General features: G+C 42.8%; 1 protein-coding gene across 2 annotated transcripts in view; it reads right to left on the reverse strand.

Annotated features, from left to right (window-relative positions):
* CDK6 (cyclin dependent kinase 6) overlaps nt 1-2,713 on the reverse strand; it is a 126,080-nt gene extending 123,367 nt beyond the window's left edge. The window contains exons 1-2 of one of the 2 annotated variants that reach the window (XM_053989306.1): nt 2,575-2,713; nt 55-542 (exon numbers count right to left, since the gene is read on the reverse strand). In XM_053989306.1, coding sequence (XP_053845281.1) covers nt 55-287 — 233 coding nt within the window. In that variant the 5' untranslated portion in view covers nt 288-542; nt 2,575-2,713. Of the gene's footprint in view, nt 1-54; nt 543-1,995; nt 2,045-2,574 lie in introns of those variants that run through there. The other variant, XM_053989313.1, reaches the window with a different exon arrangement.
* Nucleotides 2,714-14,281: the final 11,568 nt, after the last annotated feature.

Raw genomic sequence — 14,281 nt, forward strand, 5'->3', positions numbered from 1 at the left:
TCATGTATTAAACCCAGGACTTCACTGATCAGGACAGTGGTCCCACTTCCTCACCTGACCACGTTGGGGTGTTCGAATGTCTCCAGGTGCCTCAAAACTGCCACCTCTCGGATAGTGGACAGCGGCATCCCCTCCTCGCTGGTCTGCACCCGTACCCGCTTCAGCGCAACAAAGCGACCTCCGTTCTTCAAGTCTCGCGCTTTGAACACCTTCCCGTAGGCGCCTTCCCCAATCTCAGCCACACATTCATACTGCTGGTCAGCCAGGTTTGTGCTGTCCTTATCCATGCTGGCACCAGTCCTCTTCCTCCTCTCCAAGTGCCTCGAGGTGGCTCTCAGTCTCACTTACTTCCTGAAAACCAGTACTTTGCTGGGATGCAGACAAGGCTGTGCACTTGGTACCTCTGCCAGAGAGGCAGTAGGAAGCTCTTGCCCTCCTGTTCTTGTTCCTTTTCTGTACTGGCCACAATGTGCCTCCTCTTTTGGCCACCAGGAATTATCATACAGTCTTTGGGAGCATTGCCTGTGTAAAGCCAAACAAATCTGGAGGACAAACCAAGCAAGAAAAGCGAGTTTAGTTTAGTTTATTTCATGACTTTGCATTGTTCAAAACCTGCTAAAATTAAGCTAATACAGACATGCAAAGCAAAATCATGGTGGAAAGGAAAATGTGAACCATGAGGGTGACATATGTATCAACGTCCCGGACTGGCTGATACACTACAAAGTTATCACGTCTGTGCAGAAGGTTAGGTAGGCATTCAGCTACAGAGCAACAGCATCCTGAGGGGTTTTACTGAGTGAGAATGGGGTAAAGATGATGACCCCATGACACATGGCTGGTGGGGATGGCAGAGCTAACTAGGCATGTGTGAGAGGAAGTGTACGTCCAAGAACTTATGACAGGATTTCAGGACTCAAAACTTTCTTCATTTAACATGGTGGAGTCCTGTATATGTATTTTGCTATATTACTGTCACTTGCTAGTAAATAATAGCATTTGGAGGTTTCTGCCTTGGTCTGCTCCCTCCTGTGCTAAGCCCTTCATGAACAGATCATGAACACATCATAAAAATCAAAGTGCCTGTGAAGAGGAGAAATACATGCATATTTAGATGACAATAATACATTGTGAAGCATTGTGTGCTGAAGTAGATTCAGGAATATGCACTTTAGCAAATTTACTAGCAAGAGTGTTGGCTGTGGATACTGTGACATGTGTCACTGGCAGCTCTTTGCAAAGCAGCATGGTCAAAGATGTCTTCAGGAACAGCATGCTCTGCTGCAGAGTGCATGAGGCTGGAGAACAGAAGCACTTTTGCATCCAGTTTCATCCACTTTCTGCAGGACTGGACAAGCCCTCTCCCCTCACAAAGCTCCACATCAATTCCTCCCTTCCCCCTGACCTTTTTTAACACAGCGATACAGTGACCTCCAGGACTGTAGCCCTCTCCTACACCACATTTTTACCGCGCTAGGATGAACGAGTCCCAGATAGGTGAGTCCGGGATCCCTTAAGTGGAATTCAAGCACAAAACGCGAGGGCTATTCCGCAAACTTACGCTGATCTTACACCTTAGCTGGACATGAAAAGCGCAATCTGAAGGAAACCTGTGCCCACTGCTCAACCTCCTCCCCGGCTGCAGCCGGAGGCGGCTGCCTGCCTCGCCGGCTTCAGTTCCCTGCACAGCTGCCACCGCACCGCATCGCCCCAGCCACCGGGAAACCCCGCGTCCCCCGCCTGCAGCATCACCGGGCAACACCGAGCGCGGGCCGCCGTGGGGGCCACCCGGAGCCCGGTGTGCGGAGGGACCCCTGCCCGAGCCCGCTGTGCGGGGGGACCCCTGCCCGCCCCGAGCCGCCGCCGCGGCCGCCCGCGCCCCCTCCCGCCCCGCGCCGCGGGCAGGGCGCCCCCGAGCGGCGGGCAGCGGCGCCGCGCGTGCGTGGCGGCGGGGACGGCGGGCCTCTGCCCCGGCGCGGCCGCGTGGAAACTTACCCGTGCTCGCCCTCCCCGGGCACGGCGGGGCACCGGGGCCGCCCCCGGGCGCCGCTGCCCCCGCCGCGCCGCCGAGCTCCCCTCCGCGGGCGCCCCGCAGGCGGCGGGGGGTGGCGGCGAGGGACACGCGGAGAGCCGCGTCCCCGCTCTTCCTCTCAGCGGACGGGGCGGGGAGGGGGGCCCGGCTCCGCTGCTCGTCAGGACGCAGAGGGGACCCTCCCGGCAGCTCCCCCTGAGGGCACCCCTTCCCCCGCGGGCCCCTCCGCGCCCCCGCACCGACCCCGAGGCGGTTGCGGCGGCACCGCGGGGCGCGCTGCCCCGGCCCGGCTGCCGAAGGGACGAGTCCGCGGTGCCGCCCGCGGGGAGGGCGGGTGAGCGGTGTGGGCTCCCGGGCCGGGAGGGGAGGGGACGGCGTGTGGGCCACGCCGCGGGGCCGGGTGCGCGGAGCACATGGGCGCCCCGCGTTACCTGGTGTGCGCCACGGCCGCCTGCACCGCCACCAGTTCCCCAAATAATCCTCAGCCCCGGGGGGTGGAGGGGGGGGGGGGAGGGAGGGGGTGAGTCCTCTCTAACACAAACCTCCCATTGAGCGAGGCGGGGTGGAGAGCCGGCCTGGGGTCTGCCCCTTCACATGGCGATGTCTCCGGCAGGTCCCGGCAGCGGCCGCCCGGGCCACACAGGTAGCTGATCCGCGGCTCGGCCGCCCTCGGCTCGCATCCTCCTGCCGCCGCCGCCGCCGGGCTGCACCTTGGCGCAGATGGAGCTCACACTCGTCCCCCTGCCCGCTCCTCCCGCCCCCACCCTGCCTGGGGGAAAAGGAAAACGCGAAATAAAAATCGCGGCCGGCGGCCCCCGGAGAGCTGCAGCGCCACGATCGCAGCCCCGCCGGCCGCAGCCTGCGGTGCGGGGCTCGGGCACCGGCCCTCGGCGCCGCCGCCGCTGCCCCGGCGCTGCGCTGCCGCTCCTCGCTCGCTCCCCCGGCCTCTGTTCTGCCTGGGAGCAGGAGCAGCTTGCTGCCTTTTTTTTTTTTTTTTTTTTTTTTTTTTTTCCCTCTCCTCAACTTTTTTTTTTTTTCCCTTGCTTTCCCACGCTGGCTGAATGTGACTTGACCCCGTTTCAAAAAAGTTTGACATAGTGCTTCAACATTTCCGCATTCCTCCCCGACTACAAAGGCTGCAGCCGCCTCCTTCTGCTTTCTGTCTCTGCTCTCTGTCTTCACACTCAATGAAATCCTTCATGTGCCCCTGCCAAAGGCAGCCGCATACCGCAAGGGTCGCCGCGAGCGCCGCGGCCAGGCATGGCCCGGGGCGAGCGCCCCAGGGGCTCCCGGCAGGGCCCGGCCCGGCCCCGGCCCCGGCCCGGCCCCGCCGCGCTCGGGGCTGACGGGCGCGGGCTCAGCCGGCTGCGGCAGCACTGAGAGCCCTGACTCATTCCTAGAGCTCAGCGTGCGAGGCGCTGGGAAATAACCCTTTTGGGGTTTCGGTCTCCCCCACCCCAACATGGGAAATAACTATTTTTAATTTTTTTTTCTCCCTTCCAGAAAAACGCTAATTCTTCTGTGCTTTTTTCCTTACTTTCTTTTTTTCCTTTTTTTTTTTTTTTTTCCTTTTTTTTTTAATTATTATTATTTGCTACTTTCCATTCACAGTCAGCACAGAGTTCCGGCAGGAAGTAAGCGCCCGTGAATGCTTTCGGGAAGCATCAAGAAACTTCGTTGTTGAAGAACCCCCAGTCACAGCAAAGTCTTTGCCCCAACAGAATTGCTGCTGGCGATGCATGGGGCAGGGGGGCAAGGAGAGCAGGGTGTGCAGAGGAGTAGATTGCACCGGCACCCTATTTTCTGATGCAAAGAATATTTTGTATGGAGCCAATTCCTGCAAATACTGAAATTCACTGCAGGAAAAAAAAAAAAAAAAATCACAGAACAAATACCAATCAACTCTGTCTCCATGGGGAAAAAGCGTATGGCCTAGTTCCCAGTTCTCCAGCTGGTACCCTACCCTCTAGCACATGCTCTTCTGGACCTCAAGGATGATTATGATCCAGCTCCTGAACCACCTCATTTGCTGGTTTAACTGGGAAGAAGTGGACCCAAATCCCCTTTTACAGTGAGAAGTGTAATTTAACTACATGCTTTTATAGCTACAAAAAGTGTATGTCTAGAACTTGGCACTCTACACTGATATAGAATAACTAAAAAAAAAAAAATATATATATATATATATATATAAAATACTGTACAAATGAAAATAATCCATATCAGAAAGATGCATATAATTATTCCAGCTGGGCTCACAGTGCTAACCAGCATGTATGAAATCTTATAGGTTAAATAAAAACTGACTTCAAAACTGACCCCAGAAATTCCTCATGCCCTTCCTATTTCTAAGAGGTTTAGAAGCAGCACCTGGAGGGTCAGCGAGGGGAAACTGGTTGAGGGCAGAAGGGAGACCCCTGATTTTCTCCAGAGAAAAGATAAGGCTGGTACCCCTCACCTTTATGGAAAAGGACAGTGGCATGTGAGTTTTTGCAGGAGACTGTGCATACTTTCAAGAACTTAATTCATACACACAATATATTTTTGTTTAAATCACAAATTCCTCATCAACTTCTGAAGTCTATGATTTTTCATAAAAATATGCTGAAGTTAACAGCAAACCCCATAATATTTAAATGTGAAAATGTCACAAATTCAAATACACAGATCAAATATTTGTTCTTAAAAGATGTGACAAAATAAATCACATCATAAGGTTCATATGTACACTATCTCCCTTTGTTTGTTTTGTAATATGCATTCCTTTTCCTTTCCTTTCCTTTCCTTTCCTTTCCTTTTCCTTTCCTTTCCTTTCCTTTCCTTTCCTTTCCTTTCCTTTCCTTTCCTTTCCTTTCCTTTCCTTTCCTTTCCTTTCCTTTCTTTCCTTTCCTTTCCTTCTTCCTTTCCTTTCCTTTTCCTTTCCTTTCCTTTCCTTTCCTTTCCTTTCCTTTCCTTTCCTTGGAAGGGGATCACCTTTTCATCCCAAATTCTCCCAATATTTTTGGGAGCATATGTAATTGTCCTGTCTTTTAGAAGTGTTCTAGCTGCCTTTCTGTGTGGTGATGTCAGGAGAGATTGCCATGGAAGATTATATGCTCATGCTGTCAAATGGAATGAATTTATAACAGAAAAGTGCCACATAGTTAATGTGGCTTTATATGATCCTCAGAGTTTTTTGAGGGACTTTTTAAAAAAATGATGTGACTATTTTTTTTCTCCCCATCTGAAGTGGTCAAATTACTCTGTCTCCCAAAGTATAAAGAATCTATACAAATCTCTAAAATTACCTAACCAATTTTCTAAATTTCTACAAGTTAAGTGATTTCAGGAAGAGATTTTCAAACATGATTAAATATAAATACCACCTAAATATATGATACTAGAAACAACTTGTTGTAGAGGCTGAAATTATTACCTGAATTATCTGAGTTCTTTGAAAATATAAATTCTACTACATTTGGTTTAAAGTTCAAAATCAAGGAGATGTTTCAAACAATATACATTTTAGAATAGGTATAAATCAGAAAAAGTACACTGTGCATTATAGATATTTTCATAATAACCTTTAAAAAGGTTTAATCTTTTGTGTTTGTGAAAAAAAACATGCTTCTTGTAACGTTTCTGATTTAGAAGAGGTAAATGTATATTTATTTTTGATCAACAATGGGAGTTTTTCCATATAGAAATTAAGAAATCCCTTATTTCTTTTAAAATTGACAGTATTTTAATTTTTAGAAATTTACAGCTATTTTTGGAAATTAATGTTTTAAGAAGCTTATTAAATACTGTTATGAAATGAATTCTCACTACCATTTGTAGCTATTTCTACACTTATATAATTCTAAAGTATTTTTTGTTCTAGAAATACAAAAATTTGGGAATGTGTATTGACAGAGGAAGAAATTTCATTCTGCATCACAGTTTTCTGATTTTACATCAAAATTTTCTTTGTGAAATTGTGTTTTTCAATTGGGATTTTAAATTCCAATTTTATTTTTAAATTACTATAATTTCAGAGAAATCAAGAAAGATATAATCCACTTATACTGAAATGAATTTAGAATGGAAAATTTTAATGAATTATTTGAATTTGAATTAAATTTCAAACTTAAACTAAATTAAACTCCATTAAAATTAAAAGAAATTATGTGTTGTACACAAATCACTTCCATAAATGAAGTCTGTACTGTTTTGCTGGAAATAATGAATAAGCCAGTGGTGTGGAAATGGATAAAAAGCAATTACCAGAATGAGTATAAAAGTAGATGATTAAAATAAGCTGGTAGTGGTGGGCAATACCAAGAATTGTGATGAATAGACCAAGACTTTCAGAAGGGATAAGACACAAAGTATTGTTTTGCTTTGTGCATTTTATCTGTATTTCTGGAACAGCTGAGGTTCTGCTGGGGATTCACAGTTCAATCTTATAAGAAATGTTCTGCAGAACAACATGAAACTTCCTTTTCAAATAAAAGATTTTCATAAAGCGTTTGGAAAATAGTTTGCTTTTATTAGGGTCTTATTGTCAGGTTTTGTTTATTAACTTGCATCTTCATTCTCAGTTACAATTGTTTTAACCCATTTTTCTAGGCATTTATCCTCAAGAAAACACCAGAAGTGATAAGAGACCAACTATTATTGTAGTAGAGATACATCAGTCAATTATTGTGAATTTGAATATTTAGAATTTGTTTTAAAATGTTAGCATAAATTATGACTTTTAGAAGTTCCCTTTAGCAAGCCAAAATAGGTTCTCTAAACAAAAAAGTAATAATTATACTGCATAGAAAATTATTCCTGAGAAGCTATTTCAGACATCACATCTAATACCAAACTTGGGAAATAATTATTCTCACCTATCATTAGCCTTGTTATAGCTGTGTGAAAATGGATTGTAAATATATGCTACATATTTTAAACCTACTTTTAGTGAAGCATAGGCATAATGAGAAGATGATACAACTGAACGTTAAGAATTAATTCCAATGTCAAATATGAAAATATTTTAAATATGTAACTTCTTAGCTGAACACATAAAAATTCTAACATATTTACTAACATATTTACAGACAAATAAATTGTTAACATTCACACAATGTTTTAACTAATTTAAGTGAGAATCTAATCCCTGTAAACCAGAGCAGCCACGGCATAATTGGCACTGATTAAGGCATCTAAGCCAATTACAGTATGATTGTTTAGTTTATTATTCTTTCAATCAGAGCCTTTGTTTATAGCAGATAATTTTATGTTTTACAATTTGTATCTTTCTGTTTTTACAGTAATAAACTATACTGCGGGGCTATTGTTTGTTAGGACAAAGAACCATAACATAATGTCAGGGTTTAAGCATACATATTTTCCCATATTTGTTTGTATAAGCTTTAGTAATTACCGGTGGCAAAAGTGGCCAAGAAAGTTGCCATGAGAAGAGCACACCTACAAGTAACACAAGCCTGTTTGTCCAATAGTCTCTCCATATTCCTAGGAATGCACCTGAGAGAATCCAGCAGCTGTATTTTGCCATCCAGCTCTTAAGGCAAGAGCCAGTGAACTTCATTGACTGCCTTCAGAAAGTTGACTTTTGGGGATTACTGTGCAATGGATGATCAAGGGCAAACTGTATACCTACTGTGAAGAAAACAGCTTGCTATCTGTATTTGCCTCATTCCCTGAAGCTTTAGCTCAGAGCTGGGTCCCGTCCTGGGCACCACACTGTGCAGCTTTGTGATGAAAGGCAGTCTTGCACCAAACGGCTTGCAGCCAGAGCCAGGAAAATGGAAGGAGAGGGGAGGGAACACATTCAATGAAAAATCACACTGCAGGACAGTAGTGAAAGAGTACAGCAAGAAGATGGTGCTTCATCTGCAGCCCTGATCCTGTGATCTTGCACAGGGGTAGATACAGTATGTATGCTGCAGACAGGGTCAGAAGCGGTGGGGTCCTGATGGCGTGTTTTATGCCACAGGGCTGGCAGCCCAGGCTGTGCCACTGTGGAAGCTGCTAGGTAATCCAGATCCCTACCAAGAGTGACAGTGGGGAAACGAGCCAGCGGAGTCTGTTGAGATGGGCACTGCCAGTTCATCCTGGGACCCTGTGGCATGAAGCATGAGGTGGAACTCTCAAGGAGCTGATGCCATCTCCCATCTGTGGTCTCTTGCTGGCACTCTTTCTTTCAGCCCAGAGCTGAAAGTGTATCTGTCTTGGCCTCAAGATTTAGATATTTTTGAAAGGGGGCTCACTGGGGCAGAAATATCAGCCACCCTGAAGCTGGCAATAGCCAGCAATTGAGGGACATGGTGGAGAATGGACCTGTATTTGATTTACTTCCAAGTGTTTCCCCTGATTTGCAGTCCTTGCCCATTCGTGTTATATTCTACACTTCTTTATAGCAATCTTTGGCATGGGTGAGGTTCTCCCCTTTTCCTTTAGGCTCTATTTGTTTTAGTGACTTTTACATCTGCTCAGGTAAGTGTATTTACATCTGTGTCTATAAACTCATTGCATAGATGAGTTTCTTCATGCTATTTGCAGAATGCTTACTCTTAATCTCTGTTTTCCATTCAGTGTAGAAAAGAAGTAGAGATAGAGTTTTTGCTGTGAAAACTGATGTTGCCTGTGGAAGCTTTCAAAGAACACACCATTTGATTTGTCATAGGATTTCCATAATCCTAAATCTTTTTGTCATTCACGTCTTAAAAAATTAGTCAGAATATGACTTAGTTTAGATTGTAGATATGATCAGGAAGGTTGGTCACAGAAAACAGGACTTTACTCAGCTGATCTGATGCCAAATAAGCTTAGTCTATCTGTTGGTAACAGCTGACTAAAACAAGATTTTATATATTTTCCTCCTCTCAGCGTTTCACAGAAAGGGAGTAGACTTTGAATGCAGATAATGCATAGACCAGGTTCTTAAGCATGTTCCAAGTGTGGCTTCCTTCTGTCATGCAGAAAGAACCTACCTTACCCAGAGCCCAGATGGCATTTATGTGGTGGATAGCCAATAAGCCTTTTTTTTGTGTTTCACTTGGGAATTAGGTAAATGTGATATGGAAATTGTCAGTTCACCCAGAAGCCCAGCATGCCATCTGTGTTGTCCCATTTTGGAGAGAAATGGCTTATTTGCTTCTGCTTAATGAAAAATGTAGTAATTTTTAAAAAACAACAACAACAACAACAAATCTGGTGTATGAGAAAGGAACCTACCCAACAGTATGGTGCCACTGTAAATTAATTAATATTTAGCCAAAAAATCAAATAGAAATATGACCACATATGATCTCCAGTGTCAGTCAGTAAATATAAATGTAATGAAAATTAAGTTGAAACTATGTAGCATTTGACTGCAGAAGAAATGAATTGTGTGAAACTGCCAGGAGCTGGTAAGACACTGATGTCTAAAGCCCTGAGGCAGCATCGTGTCCTATCAGTCAGGTGATGAAGGGGATAAGGAATGGCTGCCCCTCAGCAGCTGCAACAGGAAGCAGTGTTTTCTTTGGTAGAAATAACTGAGAGTTACATTGTATCATTGATTGATTTATGCTGGTCTACCACAGAATCATGGAATCATAGAATGTTTGGGGGTTGGAATGGACCTTAACTCCCACTAAACCAGGTTGTTCAAGGCCCCATCATCCAACCTGACTATCAGATCTGTGTGTACGGATTTATTGATCCGTATCAGAAACAATTGGCTTAATTTACAGCACAGACCTATGTTAGGCATTAAGAAACACCTTTTAAAGACAAGTATATAGTTAAATACAAATATTCTAGTGTAGGGTTGGGCAAACCACAGGAGCTAAACACCTTTTGGGAGTGATCTAATTCTGCTCCAAAGAAATGGGATGGACTAGGTCATTCTGAGATCATCTCCCATCTATCTGTAAGTGTTTTTGATAATGTACCATTCCTGAGTACAAACACAATAAGAGCATATAATCATCAACAGCTATAACAGAATAAGTTTTTTAATTTATGTATTCTAGAAAAACACTGAGAATGTGGGGACCCTGCAGCCAACTGCTGTCTGGCATTTAATAGCAAGTGTTCAATGCTGTTCATTCTGTCTATGGTGTCACATCAGTGCACCCACCTCTGTTTTTTCCAGTTACCTGGTAAATACATAGCAATGATTTCCAAAGGGGAAAACACAGCCTGCCTTGCACAATTCCATGGATTAAAAAGTGGGATAAAAAAGAAGACAAAACTTTAAGAACAATCAAAATTAGTAGTAATGACAAAAAATATACCAGCCAGCATGATTTGCCCATATTGGGCATCTGGTGATGACACTCTTTTGTAAACTGCCATAAAACACAAACACATAATATGTGAATATCGGTAAGTGATGCCAATATCATTACCTACCACATCATCTAAAATAGCCATGCACTTTACATTAGGAAGTCTATTAAAGATATATTTTTCTACATTGCATTTGTTACACTGTCTAAAAAAATTACTGTATTATTCTTATCACTATGAATCCCTTCTCAGCTCTTAAACCTATACAATGTTGAAAAATAATTCTGTTTTTGAGTATAATGGAGGCTATTGAGGATTATTCATATCACCACGGTGCCATAGGGTAGGAACTGATAGCTTCTGGTAAACAATTCCTTAATACTGTCCATAACAGAGACTTAGAAATACAGCGTCATCGAATCCAAATTGTAACTGTTATTGATTTTATTATACTGCAAATTTGGTTAGACCTTAATATTTCTAGAACAGGCACAAAATGAAAGGCATGCTGAAGTCATGTATATAACTGGTGGGTATAAAATGTTGCTGTCTACTGTTTTAAAGGAAAATTAGACTCTGCAAATATGGGCAGCTGTGTTTTCAGGATAAAAACACTTCTACTGGTATTCTCTAGAGTATGATGTGATCTCATTGCACATGGATTTACACACATAACTTCTATTAAAATCAATCAACGTTCCTACCATAAATCCTCTTGCTTGTCCACTGGAATACTGTATCCCTTAAGGCAGCAATAGAGTTTAATCTATTTAGTAAATGTAATATAATAGTACAGTATGAAAAAACTTGGGAAATTAATGTTGAGTATGCACTAACTCACTTTAGGAACATTCCAGATTCATAGATACATGAGCTTATTGTCCACACATACCAGAAAGCTTCTATCAAATATAATTATGCAGTAGATTAAGTACAATGGATGACTGCCAATATTCCCTACTTGTATGACCACTATTATAGAATGGTCAGTTCTGAGTGTGTATTCTGGCCTTCATCAAGCTGCTTTAGAAAATTAATTTTTTGTTTTCATGCCTGATGCAAACAATGTGCTGTGGTTATTAAAAGCCAACACTGATGTCAGGATGTTACATTTCTAATTTCGCAAGAAACATGGGATTTCAGGTACCAGATAATGGCAACAGTTAATTAAAAAAAAAAAAAGAAAAAAAAATAGAAGAAAAAATTAAAAAAAAAAAAAAAAAAAAAAAAAAGCAGTTCTATTGGGTCAGAACAAAGATCTCTGTAGGGCAATCCCTAACAGTGGTTAACAATGTATGCTTAGGAGCATCGTATAAGCACAGTACTCTAAGTTCCCTACTCTACTGTTAACAAGATAAAGGAAGTTGTCTGATACCCAGAACTAGGGGTTAAACCCCCACAGTTGAACTTCCTGGCCTTGCCTCTGCTTTTAGCACATAAAGCTGAGCAAATAAGAAAGCTAAGAAAATAAGAAGAGTGTATGCCTCAACCTAGCCATTGCTAACATGAATCCCCTATCCCTGTTTCATTGTCTGAAGACTTTGAAGGTCCTCCACAAGAGAGCCCTGTCATTAGTCACTGTCACTATTTATGACAGAAAGTAAAACCATTATTTGCCTCTCCCTAGCAAAGAATATTCCAAACTTTAATGGAAAATTGCATCACCTTTCAAGCGTGGGTGTATATAGGTGCACATACATGTATACACATAGCTCAAATATTTTTCCCTGAACAAGATCAAACATCACTGACAAAACCTCACCAGGTATTCAAAAGAGATGGCGTTAAAAGGCAAAATAATTACCTGATGATTAAGCTCCATAATTGCGTATTTTGTGATAATGTATATATATTGAAATCAGAATTAATAAATGACAAATTTATGAACAAAATTGTACTGAATACTTGGACTTCTTCTGTGCTGAGAGAACTGGGAGAGCTGCAGTACTCCCATGTCAGGGCAAGACCAGGGTGTGTACAGCTCCCTCTCCCTCTTCCTTTCCCTATTCTCTATGCCTTGCTTTTCTGCAGAAGGTAAACTCAGATTTCTGGGCTGGACAGGACTGTGGAAACTTTCTACCAGAACCCAGTAACTTACTGGGATTCCTCACTACTGATCAGCTCAGATATGCTTCTGAGATTTCTAACTACTAACATACTTAATGTAGTACTTTTTTATTTTGTAAAAGCTTTGCCATGTCATAATCTACTGCACATATTTTTCTAAGTACTTAGAGAAAAAATAAACCAGAGGCAAGACCAGAAGCAAATAAAGGAGATAGGCATTCACAGCCTGCTTCATCCAGCCTGTCCCTTATTGGTGTAAGAGCAACTCCTATTGAAATCTTTTTAAATCTCTCTGCTTCACTGATCTGTCTCCATGTCACAGCTGAAAACGTCAAACAGCTCTACCCTTTGACACAGTTCAGTGGTGAACCTCTCCATACTAACTCTATGATTGAACGTTTCGGTTTATTCTTATATTTGGCTCCATTCCAGGAAAGACTAATACCTCAAAATAAAACTTGCAAGAAATTTGAGTGTCCAAATCACAGATTTACAATCACAGTTCCAAAAACTCCCACTCTCCTATTGCCTAAACTGAAGCACACCAAATTCAGCAATTCAGGTTTCTGCATTTGGGGACGGGGCTGTTTCCAGAAATGTCCAGTAGTAATGTAGCACAAAAGTTATTAGGACAGTAATTTAAAAACTCTTCAAAGAACAATAGGCTTGTCATAAGTCTATCAGAAGTTAGACCGGTTTCTTTCCAAGTATGCGTTTACATATTGTTTCCACAGTCCTTGAAAGCTCTTAACGGTTATGAGTAACAGCTTTGCCATAACACCTGCCATTCAGAGAAAACCAGATAGTTGCAGTTAAAAGCTAAAGGCGTTCTTGTATTTATTGTATAGAGTACTTTCCCAGTACTTTAAACTACTGTTTATCAGACACTAATTATTCAAAGGATTCTGTTGCAAGATAAGAATCTTATTGCATTTTTTGCCTCTTTTATTGCATTGCAGAAGCAAGCAGTAGCTGAAATACAAACATATTCTGCATAGGACTGGGTTTTCTCTTGAAATCATGCCTAAAGGAAAAAAAAGAGTCTATGGCACCACAGAAAATATTGCTTCAGTCAAGGCTCCTTCTATCAGCTTCAGTCTCCTTAGAAAATGAGGAATCATTTTGTTTGCTGTCCTAAAAATGGTGTAAAAGTTTGGGATCACATGACAGATGATTTTCTTACCATGTTTTGCGTCAGCAAAGGATGCATTCCCTGACCTCCTTGCCATGTTACAGTGGAGAAAGCAATTAGAAGATCAATGTTTTCCTTCAATGTTGTTAATTAAAAAATTGACTATGACCCTTGAAGAACTTGGAAACAGCTTAAAGCTCATAGATTTGAAGTTTTAGGTAGAGACAAAGTGACTTTTGAGGGCCAGGTAATGATCATTCATACCTAATCTTAATGTACTCTACAAAGACTTTGTGAAGTCCTGCAGAACTGCTAAATTCAGGAAAGACATTACATGAAATTTAAGGATAGGAAAATGGAGCCAATAAGACTAGTGCAAGGTAGAGACAATGGAGGAAAAAACTGAATTTTGTCATCATGGTCTGTAAATGGGCTGTTCCTGCCACAGAAAAGGGAGTGGCAGGGCTAAGGGATAAGCTAGGACAGGACTCTGCCAAGTTCAGGTGGATACAGTTGCCACTGCAGGAGGGAAGGGGAGGGACAAACAGAGGAACTGGAGGCCTGTGGGGCTTGGGACCAGCCTGCCCAGCATGGGCACCAGTAGAGCCATTGCACGCCCGTCTTCTGGCGAAGGCAAAGCAGGTGGTGAGGCCACAGAGAGCACTGCACCATTCCTCTCCTCGGTATGCACTCCCATTCCCCCATTTTGCCACTTTGTGGTATACTAGGCTTGTGGAATAGAAGTATTCTTGATAAAGCCATTGCCTTCTCTATTGCAGTCATGGTGATCCCTTACTGCT

Source organism: Vidua macroura, chromosome 1 (genome assembly GCF_024509145.1).
Source record: "Vidua macroura isolate BioBank_ID:100142 chromosome 1, ASM2450914v1, whole genome shotgun sequence".
Classification (NCBI taxonomy): domain Eukaryota; kingdom Metazoa; phylum Chordata; class Aves; order Passeriformes; family Viduidae; genus Vidua; species Vidua macroura.